Source organism: Folsomia candida, unplaced genomic scaffold, assembly GCF_002217175.1.
Source record: "Folsomia candida strain VU population unplaced genomic scaffold, ASM221717v1 Fcan01_Sc005, whole genome shotgun sequence".
NCBI classification, from domain to species: Eukaryota; Metazoa; Arthropoda; class Collembola; order Entomobryomorpha; family Isotomidae; genus Folsomia; species Folsomia candida.
The window spans coordinates 8,043,070-8,064,379 of NW_019091197.1; the positions used below are offsets into that span (position 1 = coordinate 8,043,070).

A 21,310-nucleotide genomic window follows, 5' to 3' on the forward strand; every position below is an offset into this window, starting at 1 on the left:
CCAGCCGGGTTCACCCAACCTTAGAGAGGAGCACCTATCCCGTACAACACAGAGCCGGATAGGCGTTAGGAGATTTCCGAGCTAGACGGTCACCCATCATAAGCCCTTCTAGTCATAGTTCTTAACTATGAGTCATAGTGCTTAACTTGCAGCCCGTTTATAGAACTGAAGCCGCCTGTCAGCTTGCCTCCTTACATATGTCCAGGGATGCCCCGGGTAGTGTGTCTACCCGGTACCCGGCTACTCGGTACCCGGCTTGAAATATGCGCCGGGTACCCGGTACCCGGCCGGGTACTCGCCGATATTTAAACAATAATAAACCGTTGTAACGTTAGAAGTAGCTCACCCTGTAATCCAAATTTTGACAATATTTAGCACCAATGGTGCCGCATATGCGGATACAATTGATAGCCAATTTTGGCATAATTTTGCATTAATGGTGCAGAATAAGCGGACAAAAGATGCGCATAATCTATATTATAATTTCGAAAAATCGGTCCCGTGAAATTTTCCGTGACATTCCTGCAATCTGATTGGCTGTTGGCATTCCAGCTGAACCAATCAGAGCACTAATACGGTTTCTCAAAATGGTTCTTATTATGGTTCTTATTATGGTTCTTATTCTGGTTCCTATTCTGGTTCTTATTATGGTTCATATTATGGTTCTTATTATGGTTCTTATTATGGTTCTTATTATGGTTCTTATTATGGTTCTTATTCTGGTTCTTATTATGGTTCCCATTATGGTTCTTATTATGGTTCTTATTATGGTTCCCATTATGGTTCTTATTATGGTTCTTAGTATGGTTCCCATTATGGTTCTTATTATGGTTCTTATTATGGTTCTTATTATGGTTCTTATTATGATTCTTATTATGGTTCTTATTATGGTTCTTATTATGGTTCTTACTATGGTTCTTATTATGGTTCTTATTCTGGTTCCTATTCTGGTTCTTATTATGGTTCTTATTATGGTTCTTATTCTGGTTCTTATTATGGTTCCCATTATGGTTCTTATTATGGTTCTTATTATGGTTCTTATTATGGTTCTTATTATGGTTCTTATTATGGTTCTTATTCTGGTTCTTATTATGGTTCCCATTATGGTTCTTATTATGGTTCTTATTATGGTTCCCATTATGGTTCTTATTATGGTTCTTAGTATGGTTCCCATTATGGTTCTTATTATGGTTCTTATTATGGTTCTTATTATGGTTCTTATTATGATTCTTATTATGGTTCTTATTATGGTTCTTATTATGGTTCTTACTATGGTTCTTATTATGGTTCTTATTCTGGTTCCTATTCTGGTTCTTATTATGGTTCTTATTATGGTTCTTATTCTGGTTCTTATTATGGTTCCCATTATGGTTCTTATTATGGTTCTTATTATGGTTCTTATTATGGTTCTTATTATGGTTCTTATTATGGTTCTTATTCTGGTTCTTATTATGGTTCCCATTATGGTTCTTATTATGGTTCTTAGTATGGTTCCCATTATGGTTCTTATTATGGTTCTTATTATGGTTCTTATTATGGTTCTTATTATGGTTCTTATTATGGTTCTTATTCTGGTTCTTATTATGGTTCCCATTATGGTTCTTATTATGGTTCTTATTATGGTTCTTATTATGGTTCTTATTTTGGTTCCCATTATGGTTCTTATTATGGTTCTTATTATGGTTCTTATTATGGTTCCCATTATGGCTCTTATTATGGTTCCCATTATGGTTCTAATTATGGGTCTTATTATGGTTCTTATTATAGTTCTTATTATGGTTCTTATTATGGTTCCCATTATGGTTCTTATGGTTCTTATTATGGTTCTTATTCTGGTTTTTATTCTGGTTCTAATTCTGGTTCTTATTATGGTTCTTATTATGGTTCTTATTCTGGTTCTTATTCTGGTTCTTATTATGGTTCTTATTATGGTTCCCATTATGGTTCTTATTCTGGTTCTTATTCTGGTTCTTATTATGGTTCTTATTATGGTTCCCATTATGGTTCTTATTATGGTTAAATAACGTTAAAAAAATTCGTTAGCAAAGTAAAAAAATTCCTTAGCAACGTTAAAAAAATTCCTTAGCAACGTTAAAAAAATCCTTAGCAACTTTTAAAAAAATCGTTAGGAGCGTTAAAAAAATTTGTTAGGAACGTTAAAAAAAATCCTTAGCAATGTTAAAAAAATCCTTAGCAACGTCAAAAAAATTCGTTAGCAACGTAAAAAAAGTCGTTAGTAACGTCAAAAAAATTCCTTAGCAATTTAAAAAATTCGTTAGCAACCTTAAAAGCGGCCCGTCTTTAAGACGGGCTGATAGGCTAGTTGTGATATAATTTTCCATCAATGGTGGAAAATGAACGAGGAAAATGCATCCATAGTTTTGACATAAAATCTTGACAAATTCGAAGTAAAAATTCTAGTTATTTTTTTCGGTTCTTATGCACGTTTGGTGTGTTTTGCATCTATGTTCTCAATTGTTTGGCACCATTTTGTGTTACCGACTGTTCGAGACCAATGGTGCTACTAATTTGCTAAAATTTGCACATGGGGCAAATTAATTAGCATCAATTGATGCAAAAACCTCGTGAACAGACAGACAGACAGACGGACAGACGGACAAGAGGAATTCAATAGCTCCTCTGCTACGCAGGGTGAGCTAATAAAGAGCACCCACTAAGGTTTGGGAATGGGCGCGCCATGAATAATTCTGAGTCTACAATAGTTCGAATTGTTCGTAACCAACTACTACCATTTTCTGAAAGACCACTTCAGTAGCTGTCTCTTAGGATATAATTTGTTATTATCGATTATAGGTTAGCCAAGAAAAAATCGGCCTGATAGCAAGAACTTGAAAAAATTTGTAATCGAATTCAATAAAAACTAATGAAAGACAAATTTTTGACCGTCTGGCAAATTTGTGAGGCAGAATATCTTCCAAACTGAAGTATGCAGGTGTACTTAGAAGAGGCCAATGATTTCAAAAATGGTCATTTCAACAAAGCACAGAGAAATCAGAGAGAAAAGCCAAATAAGAGAGACATCAGGCAAATCTGGTACATATTTAAACCCTGACTCGGGCTCAAATTCGGATTTTTTCAAGAAGCGGAAATATCCTCCCTTCCGTGGCAAAACTATTTTTCGAATGAGAGGAAATATCCTAGACTCTAGAAAAAAAGTCAATGACCGGAAGAACGGATATTCCCTTTCTTCCGTAACTATGCCGAATTATGAGATAACGGATAAATCCGTTGCTACGTCGCAACGCCTTAAAAATTAGGATGGAAATATCCTCTGCTCCGCCATAACTCCGAATTTTTGGCGAAAGATATTTCCTTCGTTCCGCAGCAACGCCAAATATTTTAGGAAGGACATATGCTTCATTCCGCAGGAAAAGGTTAACTCAGGACCACGTCCCACTAGTGTCCTTCAATATTTCAAAAATGGGTTTTTGACATAATGTCGACCCATATGGAGTGGGCTCCGAAGTTGCACGTACTAATAAAAATTTTTTCCCCTTTTAGGATCACATTTTTAAATTTCCGTTAACATACGGCTAAAATTCAGTTTCCGCTAGAAGTGATAAAACTTTCTGATAACTGTAATTTGTAACATTTTCTGAGTCAATACATTCGTGGCTTCAAGATAAGCCTACCTAGAGGGGCCATGGGAAATAGTGGTGATGGGAACTTTTGACCAGGAAATGGTTAAAAAAATGATTCGAAAAGTTTCAAAATTTTTCATAATATTACAAATATGTCTAGCCTTAGCTGTCCGCGACAACAAAGACTCAAGTTCATTATCCGTCTCGTATTTAATGGTTTTCTTCGCGTCCGCCATTAGTGCTATTTTGGAAGGATCTGCAACATTGTGCCTAATTTTCTCCAATGGGAACCGAAATTTTCTTGAAGTATCGACTGCGTCTCGTAGCTACGACTATGTCTTCTAGTATATGGGCCAAAATGTTTGTATGGGGCGAAAACGAGGGACGTTCGTAAGGTTTTCATCTTTCAAGGTCAAACTCCAATATGACCCTAATGTTAACCTGACCAGACATTTCTTTCACTTACTTCGGAAATTTTGAAAAATATTTTATTTTCTCTTTGGGTTCTGCTTTAGAGGGATATTTGGCATGGGAAAATTGCATTCCTGGATTTTAAGTCCAGGTTTTAAAGACGCAGGACTCCTCACGAATGAACAAATCTTTTGGTGAAATTTTGTTGTCAAGCTTGGGAAGTTTTGTGCTCTCCATTTTTTATTGACCTTCCGTATGGTTTAGTGCAGATTTTTTTGCATACGTTTTGATCCTCAATATGTAAGCTTTAATGTGATACACGTAGTTCATATTCAGCTTTAACTTCTTGGCCGCACCATGCACGGACGTGGGCGGAGATTTTTTCAAAGAAAAATTTATCGTTTTTAACTTTCGCGTGGTCGCTATTCTGTGTTATTTTCATGGTGGATTTTCGAAGTTGCCATTTTTCAATAGCCGCAAAACGTATATTTAAGCTGCGCAGTAACTCTGATTTCAATGTTTTAACGCCGTTGTGAGCTCCAGCGTCCTTCTCCAAATATCTGCGTAACATTGCTACTGAGGGAAGCACATCCGCAATTGTACAACGATTAAAGCTAATTTTCTTAGTCAATTCTTCAAATGGCTTGAGTAGAGATACCAGGGATCCCAAAATGTTCCATTCGTTGTTTGAAAGGATTGTCAAATTGATTTCGGGTGCTATGGCTGATATTGCACGGCGCTGTTCATATAAACGCTCTAACATTAAATAGCTAGAATTCCATCGCGTCGGCATATCTTGCACCATCTTATGACACGGCAAACCCAAATCCTTCTGAATTGATTGCAGTAAAGAGCACGCACTTGGAGAGTGATTAATATGCGTTGCAATGTTCCTTGCTCGTGTCATCACATCATTAACTGTCGTGAACGAATTGAATCCTTAATTACTAATTGCAGCTTGTGAAGGAAGCAAGAGACACTGGCAAGTCCCGCGTCATCAATTCCCTTAACCATGTTGGCAGCATTGTCCCTAAAAGATACAAAATCACAGTCACCTGACACATCACAAACAACATTTAAAAAATTGTGAACATTTTATTAGTGTTTCGTAGTGCTGTTCACGAGTTCGAGCTAGTCCGGCTCGATTACGACGATTCGACTCGACCAGGCTCAAACTAATATTCAAGCAAACCCAACTTCTTATTAGAGACGCTGAGCAAAGAAAAGAACGAAACTGCTAACTAGCTTAATTCACACGTGAATACTAGAGCCAGCTAGTTAAAACTTCAGCACAAGCCGAACTGTACTTCGGCCCGATTCAAATACGTCAGATCGACACTTTTATCTTGGATTCGAGGCCAGCAGAAGTCGAACTAGCTGGGCTCGGTTCGTGAACAGCACTAGTGTGGATATTTGTTACAATTTTTTTGGAATTTCATATACCTGACAATAACATGAACTTTAGATTCGACTATTTGCTACGATTTCAACATTTCTTTGACAATTTCCGAAATTGCAAGTCCAGTGTGATTCTCTACAAAGTTCTTTGCGCAGAGGACGAAATTGAAAGCTTCAAATTCATGAATCCAGTGTGCCGTAAAACTGGTGAAGCTTAGGTTGTTTTCTTTGCATGTCCAAATGTCACTGGTAATTGATATTACTGAGGCGCGATTCAATAAGGACTGCACCTTTGCTTTTGCGTCATCATACAATTGTGGGACAATCTTCTCAGTAAAATAAGTGCGTCCTGGCACCTAGGTAGAATTGATATACAAATTATTTAGATTAGAGTTATGTGAAGCTACACACACACTTTAAAGCTTAATTTATAATAAATACAAAAAGTGTCATCCCTGTTGTACCTTATAACGTGGTTGTAGATGAGCAATTTACCTTCTTAAACCTTCATTTTCAACACATTTGTACGGCTGACAATCGATTGCAATCATTTCGCCTATTTTTCGGTGAGTTTCAATGGAGCGATTGTCGTTTATGTCCCACGGCTTCGACATTTGAAATGTTTCTTTAATTCCCACCTGTGCCAACCTTGGCTTCTTTGGCTGAAGAAATGTGGCCTCCTCTTCAACTTCTCCATTGTTCCCAGGTTCAATAGATGAACGAGATTTTTGAAAGCCGTTATATTCGGATGTATGCTTCCCTTTCAGATGCTTGATCATGGTGGAAGTTGTTGCTTTTTTACCAACACCTCTGTGTACCCGTGTGCTACAAATGTTGCAAATTGAATGTGCTGAGCTTTGTGGATCAAGCTTAAAATATTTCCACACCTCACTTCGCTGCTGAACAACTGAAATAATAATAATAATAAGTTGGTCAAGGATATTTGCTCAGGTTTTACTTCGAACATCGAATACTAAACTAAACCCTATTAAACTATGAAGGACCAACCTGAATCAGAAGAACTTGTCGAATCTGATGTAATCAAGTCAGGTTCACGACCTGTCGTAGATGACGACGTGTCTTCCTCTTCATCTTCAACGCTTGCAACAATACTGGGACTTTGTCGGCTTGGCGAATTCATTATAAACTCCCAGATTACTCTGAAGTTGTCCCTTTAGTAAATTACAAATTTAACTCGCCCACATTAAAAGCAACCAGATAGCCGGGAACGAGTTTATGCGCACTTATTTTATTTTGGTGACTCATGCTAATGGAGTGTACGGGGCAAAGAAATCCACCTGCGCATTGCAAGTTAAGATCGTAGTAAAGTTACGATTTCCAAAATACAATTTTGGAAATTATGGGGGTGTAACCAAGTCAAAATTCAGTTTTGAATTTAAGAACCACACCCCCTAAATGTTTTGGTTTGCCAATTTTTAGTGTACTGTGGAAATTGGACCATCGGGTTGAGAAAAAGGACATATTGCATGCCATGTTTTATTTAGTGCAAAATAGGTGCCGAGAACCACACCCACTAAGGGTGTGGTATTTAAATTTTAAATAATCGTTTAGGACTGTGTCATCAGGGTGAGAAATGAAATAAATACGTCAGAATTTTATTCACCTTACGTTAGGCGCCTAGAACCACACCCCCTGAGGGTGTGGTTTGTTAATTTTGAGACTTCTTTCATTACTCCCTAGGGGGGCCAAGAAATTAAAATTTCCCTTGACAGGACAATTTTTAGTAGGTAATTCCTATTTATAATTTTGAAATTGCACTTACGTCATTTTAGAATTTTTTTTGTGCACTTACGTCATTTTAGAATTAAGCGTCGAGTGCGCTTACGTCATTTTAGAATTAGTGCGACGATATACTTTAGATTCAAATTATAAAATACTAGCCTATAAGCCCGTCTTAAAGACGGCCCCATTTAAAATTGGACACTAAACTATGAAAATTATTAAATCATAGCGGTTCAAAGCAGTTTTGCTTAAGAAATGCTTTATAAAATACTCAAGTACACAATGCAGCTAAAACTCCCAAAAATATCTCTTTTGAGAATAAATTCCTCTACAATCATATTTATTATATTATAGTTGCTTGATGGTCTCCAGGGAAATCATGTAGTTCAAAGAATTTGTTTTTCAACTTGAGTAGAAATATTTTGACCTTACTACCTTGCAGAAATGCATTTAGTCATCTAAAAACCTTTCAGCTTCTGACTACTTGGCGGACAAAATTCACGTGGGTTAATTCCGCCAGTTAATCCTTATCCTTATGTAAAAATCATGAATCAAGACCGACAATACGACTCGAACTGTATATTGTAAATCTAATTAACTTAATATTTTTTTAGTTTTGACAATGAATATTTTTAACGTTGCTAAGGAATTTTTTTAACGTTGCTAAGGAATTTTTTAACGTTGCTACGGAATTTTTTTAACGTTGCTAAGGAATGTTTTTAACGTTGCTAAGGAATTTTTTTAACGTTGCTAAGGAATTTTTTTAACGTTGCTAAGGAATGTTTTTAAAGTTGCTAAGGACTATTTTTAAAGTTGCTAAGGAATTTTTTAACGTTGCCAAGGAACTTTTTGAATGCTGCTAAGGATTTTTTTCACGTAACCATAACCTTTACCATAGCCATATCTATAACCATAACCATAACCATAACCATAATCATAACCATAACCATAACCATAACCATAACCATAGCCAGAATCATAATCATAACCATAACCATAGCTATAACCATAACCATAACCATAACTATAACCAAAACCATAATGAAAAATCGAATCAGTCCCCTGATTGGTTGAGCTAGAATGCCAACAGCCAATCGGAATGCAGGAATGTCACGGAAAATTTTCACGGGACGGACTTTTCGAAATTATAATATAGACTAGCCTATAAGCCCGTCTTAAAGACGGGCCACATTTTGTTTAACAGTAATGTAACAAAATCAAATTAGAGCATTATCCAGTTGACTGGACTCAACGAAAATTATGATTACGGCATTAAATAAGAGCACAAATAATTGAATAATGTGGTCACAACAATATTAAATTTTTTTAACGTTGCTAGGGAATTTTTTGGTAGGGAATTTTTTTGACGTTGCTAAGGAATTTTTTTAACGTGGGTAAGGAATTTTTTTGACGTTGCTAAAGAATTTTTTTAACGTTGCTAGGGAATTTTTTTGACGTTGCTAAGGAATTTTTTTAAAGTTGCTAGGGAATTTTCTTGACTTTGCTAGGGAATTTTTTGACGTTGCTAAGGAATTTTTTTAAGGTTGCTAGGGATTTTTTGGACGTTTCTAGGGAATTTTTTTGACGTTGCTAAGGAATATTTTAAGGTTGCTAGGGAATTTTTTTGACGTTGCTAAGGAATTTTTTTTACGTTGTTAAGGAATTTTTTTAAGGTGGCTAGGGATGTTTTTGACGTTGCTAAGGAATTTTTTTAAGGTTGTTAGGGAATTTTTTTGACGTTGCTAAGGAATTTTTTAACGTTGGTAGGGAATTTTTTTGACCTTGCTAGGGAATTTTTTTAACGTTGCTAGGGAATTTTTTTAAGGTTGCTAGGGATTTTTCTAACGTTTCTAGGATTGTTTTTTGACGTTGCTAAGGAATTTTTTTAAGGTTGCTAGGGAATTTTCTTGACTTTGCTAGGGAATTTTTTGACGTTGCTAAGGAATTTTTTTAAGGTTGCTAGGGAATTTTTTTGACGTTGCTAAGGAATTTTTTAACGTTGGTAGGGAATTTTTTTGACGTTGCTAAGGAATTTTTTTTTACGTTGCTAGGGAATTTTTTTAAGGTTGCTGAATAAATTTTGTGCGGTGGCTATGGCACCGTCTATTCTTCATCCGCATAATAATCAGAATGAGAACCAGAAGCGTAATCAAAGATCGAATCCGTTCTCTGATTGGTTGAGCTAGAAAGCCAACAGCCAATCAAAATGCAGGAATGTCACGGAAAATTTCACGGGACGGACTTTTCGAAATTATGATATAGATGTGAACTTGATCTCATCTAGTTCTTATAATAGTTGTTGTCATGCAGAAATCCATGACTCGATCCGACTATTTTAGTTTATTTCATTAATTCTCAAAACATTTGTTACTCACGTAAGACACACCTTCGTATAAATAAACTTGTTACAGGAACAAATTAATTCATATTCCATGAAACATAACATTCACTTTATACAGACCCCTACTTACTCAGGCTCGTCTCTGTAAAAAAAAGACAATGCATCATCACCATAATCTTGATATCGGCCAGATGACGTATTCGTTAAAATTTTTTGGCACACTCTCAATAAAGTTGAGTGAAAATCGCACTAACACAACCAGTGGTGTAAATTTTAGCCAACGTTGAGCGAAGTTCCTACTACGTTGACTAAAATTTACTCAGCCTTGACTAAATTTTGCACCAATGGTTGTGTTATTGCGATTTTCACTCAAAGTTGAGCAAATTTTAATCAAATTTATTTAGAGTGCAGGCTAACTACTGACCAGGCAATACACTTAATTATGCATTAAACAAATTTGTATCTTTCAGAATGCAAATTTTTCCCATATTCATTTTTCAAAATTCATTTACTATGACAAATTCTATTCTAGTTATGATTACTCAATCTGAATTCTCATCCATCATTGAAGGTGTGATTTGTATCTGGAGAAAGAGATTTTGTTGAGGTGAATACTTCCAGACTGAAAATCTTGGCCTGCAGGTGGAGCCGAAACAATAGATGTTGTTCTGTCAAGTCGTCCAGGTGTGAATCGAACAGGATTGAACTGGAATTTCTTAACCAACTTAGAAGTGGCATGCACGATGGATATGATATTTTTAACGGGATGGGAAACCTGTGCCATAGTCAACTATTACTTAAATGTGACGCCAGGGGGTGCAAACATAATGTACTGTCTACACATAAGGGGCAAATTTATGGGGGTGACGCGCGTCCCTTAATGCTTCAGGATAGTTTTCCATAATCTGAGTCCGTCTTGTGACAAACTATGCAATTATGTCTAAGATTAAGTTTTTTTAATGCGCGTCTTCCTGTGGAGTAATGCATGATGAGTCGCGACCCTCCAAACTTTGTTTAAATACGTAATATTTATTTCCTCACATATTCATAAAAATAATAAAGTGTCTAATCAATGGAAAGTTTATGAGTAATTTTGCTCACAATGCGGGGTCCGAATTAAATTAAACCTGCTTTATTTGATAGATCAACTAATATGGCATTTTGGTCAATTTCTCAACTTTTTCAAACTGCACTATTAGAAAATTCCTGAAAATCTTTAAAAAATAAAATCCCCACGGAAAAAAATCCCTTATGGTGCAGGCAATGTAAGACAATCAACACCTTTGATCTGGGCGATATTTCTTCAAAATCGAAATGTGATCCACCCACAAATCTTTGGGTATTTTTGTGCAAAATATAAGATTGTTATCTTTATATATCGCCGAGGTACAGCCGTTGGAAAAGTGTCCGGTTTAATAAGACTAATAGTGTATTAACAAATACATTTGTTCTTTGATGCTTATTACGGAAGTTTTTATTCCCAATTAAAAAGCGTTAATACATTGCTAGGACTACTCTAAATTTTATTTCTAACATATCCTTCCCATAATACCCATTAGTTACATAATATGTCGAAAATAGTCGGGTTCAGGAACGGGCTATTGGTGCTCGAGGGGCAGGGGGAATGCAGGTTGATAAAGAACAGGAGACAGTAGGTTCGTCAGCGGTATTTTGTCAAATGCGCAAGCCGCCTTAAATTTTGCATACTGAGGATCATCGCTACAAAGTTGCGCTTTTCGGGTATCATTGCAATAACGGAGGGCACGCCCACATGCGCCAGTGGGAGTCAGTGTTGCAACGTATAAGCAAGTATGAACGTAATTCTCACATGCGCAATTGTCATATTCCACATCCGGGTCTTTGTACTTATTGCAGGAGCATATCCTGTTGTGGTCAACCACCATTGTATATCCAGCCGGACAGAAACTTATTGCGCCGGCAGATGAACAGCCTCGTACATCAAGAATTGTTCTTGAGCAGGCATGGGAATCTGCATAAATGTAACCAGAATATACTTGCCATGTATAGATCGAAATTCTCGCGTGGTGCATCGCAGTGTTGGTTACTCTTCAAATTAAGTACACTTACCGTGGAGCAGGAATGATGCCAAACTCGCCACAAGGAGCAGAATGTTAACCGAGGAATAAGTCATTTAAACGATTCAATTGTCCCGTTTCCCCAAGATCCAATATTTTAATGGCAACTGAACGAAGCTACGAAATTATTTCTTCTAAACCTCAACTGAGCTAAATGAAACGACTTTGATTTTTTCCGTGGGATACGAGGCTCTTAAATATGAGAATATGACAGATCAGATATCCAATTAAAAATTCTGATCCATATAGAATAGCAGTGGAGAATTTTATCTGAAGTGCGAACGCCACCCAAGAATGAATACTGGCATGTGATCCATAATAAAGAAATTGTATAATCCGGCAATCATTATTCGTTCAGGTTCATGGGCAAAAATGCATACCAACTTAGCCCACACTTTTAAAATTAATATTCTGAAAAATTCATTGGGTATCAAACAATACCACCCATTCGATCGTTTTAAGACAGCTTCATTAATATTTCATGGATCAGCCATCATCATGGAGTTACACAATTGTCAATTCATAAATTATTCTCCATGCTTCATAACTATATTACAAAAATGTATAATTGATCATGTTCGTAAAATATAAATTGTGATTATTAAGTAGCGCAAGCTACTTTATGCGATCGGTTAGTTAGTCTGTCCGTCCGTCTGTCTGTCCGTCTGTCAACACTAAAACTCGAGAACGGTTTGTTGCAGCGACCTGAAATTTTGAACACATGTTCTTCACGGGTAGGGGGTGATACCCTATTAAGGGGGTGTGGCCACTTTGTCGACATCATGTCGAAAAGCGTCGCCATAACCTAATTTCTGCATTTTTTGGGCGATTTGCATGAAATTTGTGCAAAATATGTTTTTTGGTGTTGTCGACATGTCGCAATATGGCGATTAAGGTTTCGAAACTTTTTTCGCCAAATTCTGTCGCCATGGCCTAATTTAGGCATTTATCGGTCGATTTGCATGAAATTTGTGCAAAACATGTTTTTTGGTGTTGTCGACATGTCGCAATATGGCGATTAAGGTTTCGAAACTTTTTTCGCCAAATTCTGTCGCCATGGCCTAATTTAGGCATTTATCGGTCGATTTGCATGAAATTTGTGCAAAACATGTTTTTTGGTGTTGTCGACATGTCGCAATATGGCGATTAAGGTTTCGAAACTTTTTTCGCCAAATTCTGTCGCCATGGCCTAATTTAGGCATTTATCGGTCGATTTGCATGAAATTTGTGCAAAACATGTTTTTTGGTGTTGTCGACATGTCGCAATATGGCGATTAAGGTTTCGAAACTTTTTTCGCCAAATTCTGTCGCCATAGCCTAATTTAGGCATTTATCGGTCGATTTGCATGAAATTTGGGCAAAACATGTTTTTTGGTGTTGTCGACATGTCGCAATATGGCGATTAAGGTTTCGAAACTTTTTTCGACAAATTTTGTCGCCATGCCCTAATTTAGGCATTTTGCGGTCAATATGCATGAAATTTAGGCAAAACATGTTTTTCTGTGTTGTCGACATGTCGCAGTATAGAGCATGTGGTCAATTAATTAATTAATCAATCATTAATCAATTAATTAATCAATCAGTCAATTAATTAATTAATTACTTTAATTAATTAATTTAATTAATTTGAGCTTTATAGCGCAAATTAATTCTCAGCATTCTCAGCATTATTGCGCTACTTATGTATCGTGCTTTGCCGCACTTTATTTTTGTGGTAGGATTGATTACTTTGTTATTCAGCACTTTTCTTACCTCATTAAAATTAATAATTCATTCCAAAAGTTCAACTGAATTAAGAAACATAACTCAGAGCTGGCCACCCAAGTTTAGCGATGAACTATTAATTGGAATTTAATTTGGCTTATCACGCCTTACCTATTGTCTAATCGGTCAATCACTGATAGCATGGTTCTGTATTCTTTTAAATTTATAATGTACCCATTGTAATCTTTTATTTGCGTCATTTCATCAGTAATATTAATATCTATATTCATTTCAATCAAGCACTGACTGGGGAACCAGGTGATGGTGATGGTGACTCAAGTAAATATCACCCTAAAAATGCTACGGCTCCGCCGTATGAGTAACTATCAGCTGATTTCAGCGTATGAGAATTAGAACCAAGGCATTTTCAGATTTTTAAATATGGTAAAAAAATTATATATTTCACAATAGGACAGTATTATAATCCATCTATATGAAGTCTACACTGTAGATTTTAAGGACAGGAGGAAATGGTGGTGCGGGTCATCCAGGTGGAGCTGCCGGCGCATGTGGAGCCCCAAATGGACAACCTGGCTTGGCTGGTTAATATTTTTGGATGGATGAGCGACAATTCCTCCCCAGGAAACTTCATGGACTAACCAGGGTTACGCAACATTGAAGCATATTTATTTATTCATTTACAAATTATAATTTTAAAGTTCCTTTGCAGTAATTTCAGTAAGTAGAAATAGTGTTTCCAAAAAATTAATGGTATTCACAAAAATTATACAAAATGTTTAGCCGAGTATACTAAATACTTATTTCTACTTTAAATTTTGGTATCGACAAGATCCGCTAGTTTGCTTTTGTAAAGAATTACGGATTGTTTTATAAGAAATATTTAAGAATTTTAGCAAAGTTTCAGAAAATCTGGTATGTGGTAACCCAATAAATAATACGAAGTATTTATTTTCAATCATCTCACTTGCCGCAGTCGAAATAATTTCACAATAATAATAAATTGGAGTTTCTATTTTGCATACCTCCATTAAAACAATCCTGGTAACACATCGATATATTTGAAAGAATTAAAATCGTCTTCCTTAACGCTCGCATTACTACCTTAAACTACTACACCAATTTACCGTTAGTTAACAAACTACAACTAGTTGTAGGTTTGGTGCATGTGAAACTTATGGTTTGGTAGAAAATGTATCAAAATGTATCAGTGATTAGTATACTGTCTCTGTGTGACTTACACCGTGTGAGGAGGTGGTTTAAAAAATATAACACGTTTGTTGTCTTCAAGCTTTCAACAGTTTCACACTTTGGGGAGTGAATGTTGAAAACAGAAAAATTGACTTCAATTTTGCAAAGGTTTTTTTTGTTACAATAATTATCAGTATGGATTGGAGAAATATTTGCATGATTAATAAAATGTTTATTTAAATGTGCGGCGTCATAGTAATTTGCATGATTATTATTAGTCCATTTAGTTCCACATTACATGGTTCTGCAAACCCGGTTTGGCTCGTAAGGCGTGAGCTGTTTTTTCTTTGACCAAGATGACGTTCCATTGACGAACCATTTCTCTAGGAGTTGTTCTAAATATCGCTGCTTAGCTAGTTTGTAGGTCCTGAAAGTATAAAGTCAGTTAAAGTTTTGCAAATTCAACTTGTACTTGACGGTTTGAAATGAGCGGTCTTATAAATTAACGCTATTTCAATTTACATAAGGTCAAACTGCCAAATAATTTCGGACGCAAGAGGAAACCCGAACATGAAGTTGGTAGCACTGATAGTGTTATGTACAAATATGGCCGAAAATCTCATAATCTTTCCGAGTTCTGGGACCCTCAAATGCTTCACTCCAAATGGTGCCATTGCAAGGTCAGTTTGCTAGCAAGAATAAAAAATTGTAAGAGTTTTTATTTTAAATATACTTTTGTGGTGTTCAATTTAATACATTATTCGCAACTATTGCCATAATCCCAGTCTTCCACGTGGGAGGATTAGTACTCGAGTCCAGTGACCCTATCGAAGACACTTCCGTAATTGTGCAATTATTCATATTTCTCATGTCTTGGTCAATTTTGCGAATTAGGTCGACTAGGAATCCAGAGTTGCAAGAACTATTTCGACACGATTTATCCACACTGGATGATTTTAAGCAGGTCTCGTTCTTAATAACCCAGGGATGATCCTGAAGTAATTTATGTATTAATAATTGTATAACGAAATTTACTCAATTACCTCGATTGTGACAATGTTGTGGATTTGAATAATTTCTGGAATTATACAACATTTAAAAATATTTCAAATATTTATCACATAGTCCATGAACGAACCTGCGCATAAGAATTGCTTGCCACGTAGACGGATCGCGTGGCCGGGTTGGCATTGACAGATGCCATCAATGCAGGATGTGTTGGTATATTTGCATTTGTCCTTCAAAGTACAACGTTCATTGTAATCAATGCCCCCATTCGTGACCGTAGCTTTGTTTGGACTTCCTGCTGAAAAAGTTTATAGTCAATTAAAAATTAGTTTTAAAATGCTAAAAATTTATTAGAACGAATCTAATTATATATGCTTATCTTACAACATAACAGACTGATTACATACATAGGGAATTACAACTTGATAAATTGAGCAGAAAAAGTTGCTTATTTTGTATTGATAATTCCATTCTTTTCGCTCATTTTTGTGTTTCGAAAAATCACCCAAAAAGTCTATTTATTAAAGAAAAAGGGCAGAAGCTATATTTGAAACACTGGTTAATCAATACATTTAATGTATGGATTGGCGCTAATTAAATTTGCGGAGTAACCCCAGAATCTAAAAAATTGCGTTTACTCGTATAAAATTTGTTTTCACAAACCTGCTTCATATTGTAGTCCGAAGATAAGGAGGAATACTGTCGAAAAGGTGATAAAATGTTCCATATTCTGCTCCTCTTCAATTCGTTACCATTTGTAGACTGACGAATTTAGTTAAACCAAAGAAGTCATTTTGTAGCGTGATAAATCATGTAGCGTGATTAATGGATGCGTTATAAGCTGAATTGGAAAATTCAGAGATTTCCAAGATTAGCATCACATTATGTTTAAATCTATTGTCCGATCAGACTTGCGTACCTACTAAATGTACTAGTTCCTCTATTTAATTTGTCCATGTTTAGAATATATTAAATATATTTCTATATGAAAAATAGATTTCATTATTTTATTTTTCATATGTGGTTAATAATAAATCATGCACCTTTCCCAAAATTCAATGGATTGCAATAACTTATGTTCATGCTTAGTGAAATGTTGCGTGGGAGGAATTTAACACAAAATTATCATATTCGTTAAATATTAATATTTAGTATTATGCACTTTGCCAACTAAATAATAAATTAGAAACGATAAAGAATTTTTAGAACGTGATGAATTACTAACTTTGGTAAATAACTTGAAATTTTAAGAATGCATAATTCTTCGAAGTAGCCATGACAACGGGTTAAGTCAATCATTGCCTTTAAGCGGATTTAAAACTTTAAAGCTACCAATTACACACATTTGTGTAATATTTTTTACTCTGTTGCCTACCAATTACACATACATATATGCGTAGCGAAATTAATTCCGTTGCTTACCATTTACACACATGTGTGCACTGCATAAATTCCCTTGACACCAAGGATACTCAAAACTTCAATGTTCGAGTTTTTCTTTGTTTTTTTATCAAAAAATGGTGAAAAGTGGATTTTTTGGTAGTTTTGCTTGGCAAATGTTGGAACTTTGCCTATATCAACCATGCTAAAAAGTTGACTTCAAAACCCGCATGTTTCCACGAAATATTTGGGAGTTTAGTAAATGCGTAAACAAATGTTTGGTAGGCCGAGCAGAATGTGGAGTATGAAGTATCTTTTTGGTTCTAGTCGTTTGTCTATAAGATATTCTCAACACGGAGAAAAAGGTGTGCTCAAAACTAGTCCTTGAGGTAACTCCGAATAACAGTGCCGAGATTACTATGGTAGATATCAGGTTGCCCCAGATCCATGACTTGAATGGTTTTATCCACGCAATGAATTTCGCATGGCTGTTGGTGCCAAGTTTAGAACGACAGTAGAAAAACTGCAGGCTCATTCCACCTCAAACCCTCCGATGCTCAGCGCATCGATATTTTATATCGCATTAATTTTTTTATTATAGGTGCACCATACACAATTAAACATATTACCAAAATTAGAATTTCGAAATTAAAATATTTCGAAAAGTTATAAATAATTCAAGAAAAATTTAAAACCGCTAGAAAATGGTATAATTCGCCAACTATGGGTCATGTAGGATAGGTTGCATTTATGGATTGTATTCATTTACCAATCATTCATATGTAAAATTTAAAAAATTTAAAAATTTCGACAATTCAGAAATTAGTAATGCATTTTCAAGCTCATTTATCTCCTAGTCGCAAAAAATCGGAAATTGAGAGTTAACCGTTTTAATATGTCAAAAGGCGTCGTTTCGCATATATCTGTATTTCCGAATTTTTTGCGACTAGGAGATAATTGAGTTTGAAAATGCATTACTAATTTCTGAATTGTCGAAATTTTTTAATTTTTTAAATTTTACATATGAATGATTGATTAATGAATACAATCCATAAATGCAACCTATCCTATATGACCCATAGTTGGCGAATTATAACATTTTCTAGCGGTCTTAAGTTTTTCTTGAATTATTTGTAAGTTTTCAAAATATTTTAATTTCGAAATTTTAATTTTTGTCATATGTTTAATTGTGTATGGTGCACCTATAATATAAAAATTAATGCGATATAAAATATCGATGCGCCGAGCATCGGAGGGTTTGAGGTGGAATGAGCCTGCATCTTGTAAAAGCTGTTGTATCAAATTGTATTAATACATTTGAAATTCATAGGCCCAAACTTGGGACCTGACTCGTGTCCAGAACAAGCTTAGAACACTTATTATCCAAATTCCTCCAGTTTAAGAAGGAAACATTGAACTCCTTTTCAAACCAGGTGATCGTAGTTGTTTCTTTGTTGTATTTTACTTTTGGTAGAGATTTGTTGTTTTTCTTCCAAAATACATCATCATGCAAGCATTTGATAACATTTGGTGGAACTTTCGTCTGCACAATGGCCAGTGTTGGTTTTACTAGCCAATGTTCTCTTAAATGAAAGATAGAGACTTTTCCAAGTAGTGATGATTCCATGAGAAGGTTTGCCATTTATTGTATTTGTGTGAAGTTGGCTAATCTTAAGATGAATGATACTTGGTTAGTTATATGTAGTAACTATTTAGTAATAATATTATTATTTGATGTAGTCATATTACAAATAAACCGTGTTAAACGGGCGTAACGAAGGGGTGAAATAAATGGTTCATCGCAAGTTTAACGGAGAGGTTTGTTTCGGCCCCGCTAAACAATTACTTCAACTGAGACGGAGTAATCTCCGGTCAGTAATATCAATCTTATCTGGGCACTGTACCCTGAACAGTCACCTAAGAAGTATGGGGATAGTTGATGAGGCCGCCTGCGAATGCGGAAATGGCCCTGAGACTGTTTTCCACTTCTTGGGAGACTGTGATAGGTACTGTGCCCTGAGATTTAGTATCTCTGGGAGGCACTCACTGCCACCAGAGTCAATTATCACCATGTCCTTGCCCAATCTAACTAAATTCATAGTTAAATCTGGGCGGTTCGTGACCCAAAACAGGGTTTCTAGCTTAGGGGGAAAGGGGTTTTGGACAGTAACAGCGCAAGCGAATGTACTGGGGAGTCTGCAATTAGCCATCTGAGCTACCGCAGCGTGAGGGCCCTATTTATTTATAATAGTGGCAATCGCCCCCACGAAATACATACATAGTGACTCAAAGATTGAAATATCAAAATCCGTTATGTTCTTTAAAAAGTTCACTAAAATAACTCTGTAAAAATAGTATGACGTAAGTCATGCTCACGCAGTCAAAAAATCAGTTTCGCGGTTGGTGTAATGTAGGTTTTTTTTGCATTTTTTGCATTTTTAGCATTTTTTTGCATTTTTTGCAGTTTTTTGCATTTTTTGCACTAAAAAACAGTAAAAGTGCAAAAAACAGAAACCCTGGTGTAAACATTGTTGTAGGATGTATTTACTTTGTGGGGTGGCCTGACTTGTCATTAATAAGTATAGCAAACAACCGGTGGTAGCATATTATAGGCTAATTGCCGGCTTGTCGTAGTAAATAAAAAAGGTCACAATTAAATAAAACTATAAGCCCGTGAAAAATTAAATAAACCCTGCAGTAAGATTCGTTGGTCGTCAATTATTGTATAAGTATGTGTCTACCACATATTAAAGATGGGCGAATTAAAAGTTTTTTAAATCAAATATTGAAACTACTGACCAATATTTCCTTAACTAATAGGATTTAAATGCATATTTAACCTATATAAAAATTAACTCCAGGATCGAGTTTAACACGTTAATATTGGAGACACTTACCCCATGTTTTACACGTATTCTCTACTCGTTGTATACATGTCTAATACGAAAACCGGTGTCCTCAGTTCGTTCCAAACCCGTGTTTTTCTCGTGATTGCGCAGTTTGGGTATATTATAAAATATATAAGACTGCTGTCAGTTCTTGGCACGATATCAATCACTTAAACAGAGTAAATTTTACATTAAATGAATTAGAAAATACAAACTACTCAAAAGTTCTTACATGAACTACGAGTATATGCCAAACCTACCACTGCCATAAACTTATTGTTAGTTGGGGGAAACAATTATTTTGCCCGGCTTGACATTGCTTGACCGTTGCAAGGTTACCACGTTTTCCCACTGCAGAGTGTAAGGCGAATGTCGTTGGGCCAACCAACCTCGTGGCAATATTTATCGGGAACGTTTTCAGAAAGTCATAGGCGACGTTGGTCGACCCGTAAACTATGCATAACAAAGTTTTATAATTTGTTTTAATTTGTAGAAATTTTTATTTTTACTTGATGAAAAAAATTCCCAAAGAGTCAAAATCTATTGATCACAATATAACAAAAGATTGCCCAACTTAATAGAAATTGCAACCCACTACATTGTAAATATTTTGGGTTACGTTTATATAAATCGAAAGTGATTGGAAGGGTGAAATTTATAAAAGATTCATATGCGTTACCTAATCCACATTGCAAATAATTGCAACCCTCCTCAACGATCACTTATTTGTTTAATAATTTGATCCACTGACACAAAATTTAAAGTGAAAAACAAAACTGATTCGTCCAATCTGTGACAGTTTAATACTTCATGTGATTTATTTTTAGAGAAAGTCCAGATTTAACTATATCATAAAAGTGTGCAGAATTTTGCATGGAAAGATAATATGTACGTATTATTACGCCTCCCCAACATCTATACTTGACACTCGGCAATATTTGGATGTTCACATCTCAAGAGGATGGGATCGAATATGAGGGGTTCCGGGCAGTCATACACGTTCGTTACGGCGCCATAGCAGATAACAAATTTTTTACAGGAAATCGGATGAGGGTAAATTCCATCTGGACGAGTCGTACATTCCAAGTCACATCTGACCATAGCTGGATGATTGCAGGTTCTCATAACTGGGTCGAAAAGGAGTGGAAGTGGGCACTCATACCCTGTAGCTATGCCTCCATAACAGTTGATAAACCTATAAGTTTTGCAATAAAAGTTGTTAAATGTTGTAACCAAAATTTTCAAAATACCCCAAGTAGCAGCCTCAATACAGATAAAATCTGTACAGATTTTCTGCCGGTCTGGCCAAATTTTTTTTACAGAGCCAGTACAAATTTACTGGCAGTACAAATAATCTGTACAAAACCTGTACAAAATCTGTACACAACGATCTGTACAGATTTTGTGCACGTAAATTTGTACAAGTTTTGTACAGGTGGTTAGTACAGATAGTTTTGTACAGATTTTGTACAGGTTTTGTACAGATTATCTGTACTGCCAGTAAATTTGTACCGGTTCTGTAACAAAAAT

The 21,310-nt window shown here is 35.7% G+C and overlaps 2 protein-coding genes and 2 long non-coding RNA genes across 6 annotated transcripts in view; 2 read left to right on the plus strand and 2 right to left on the minus strand.

Moving 5' to 3' along the window:
- LOC118435696 overlaps positions 1-21,310 on the plus strand; it is a 55,595-nt gene that overhangs the window by 9,549 nt on the left and 24,736 nt on the right. The gene's annotated exons all lie outside the window — the stretch shown is intronic.
- Positions 10,940-11,777, minus strand: LOC110850008. Its single transcript, XM_022097499.2, has 2 exons — positions 11,584-11,777; positions 10,940-11,485 (listed from the first exon to the last, which is right to left on the minus strand). Exons 1-2 carry the CDS (start codon positions 11,645-11,647, stop codon positions 11,094-11,096), a joined length of 456 nt encoding a protein of 151 aa, XP_021953191.1. The 5' UTR covers positions 11,648-11,777; the 3' UTR covers positions 10,940-11,093.
- LOC118435697 lies at positions 13,206-14,274 on the plus strand. The gene is made up of 2 exons (XR_004834966.1): positions 13,206-13,739; positions 13,807-14,274. It is a non-coding gene; the product is annotated as an uncharacterized LOC118435697 (long non-coding RNA).
- On the minus strand, positions 14,714-16,433 carry LOC110850007. Of its 2 annotated transcripts, none has more exons than XM_022097497.2 (6): positions 16,176-16,433; positions 15,643-15,807; positions 15,548-15,582; positions 15,261-15,497; positions 15,027-15,193; positions 14,714-14,931 (listed from the first exon to the last, which is right to left on the minus strand). In XM_022097497.2, exons 1-6 carry the CDS (start codon positions 16,237-16,239, stop codon positions 14,799-14,801), a joined length of 801 nt encoding a protein of 266 aa, XP_021953189.1. In that variant the 5' UTR covers positions 16,240-16,433; the 3' UTR covers positions 14,714-14,798. The 2 variants fall into 2 exon arrangements, with proteins under 2 accessions (XP_021953189.1, XP_021953187.1); XM_022097495.2 differs by having other exon boundaries at positions 15,643-15,810; positions 16,176-16,428.

Excerpts from the sequence above, each read along its gene's own strand:
- LOC110850008 (XM_022097499.2), bottom strand. The coding sequence starts at position 11,647 with ATGACTTATTCCTCGGTTAACATTCTGCTCCTTGTGGCGAGTTTGGCA. Across the intron at positions 11,486-11,583 it reads GGCATCATTCCTGCTCCACG|ATTCCCATGCCTGCTCAAGA; the intron begins GTAAGTGTACTT and ends ACATTTATGCAG.
- LOC110850007 (XM_022097495.2), bottom strand. The coding sequence starts at position 16,239 with ATGGAACATTTTATCACCTTTTCGACAGTATTCCTCCTTATCTTCGGA. Across the intron at positions 15,811-16,175 it reads CGGACTACAATATGAAGCAG|CAGGAAGTCCAAACAAAGCT; the intron begins GTTTGTGAAAAC and ends AAACTTTTTCAG. Across the intron at positions 14,932-15,026 it reads ATTTGGCAGTTTGACCTTAT|GACCTACAAACTAGCTAAGC; the intron begins GTAAATTGAAAT and ends TTATACTTTCAG.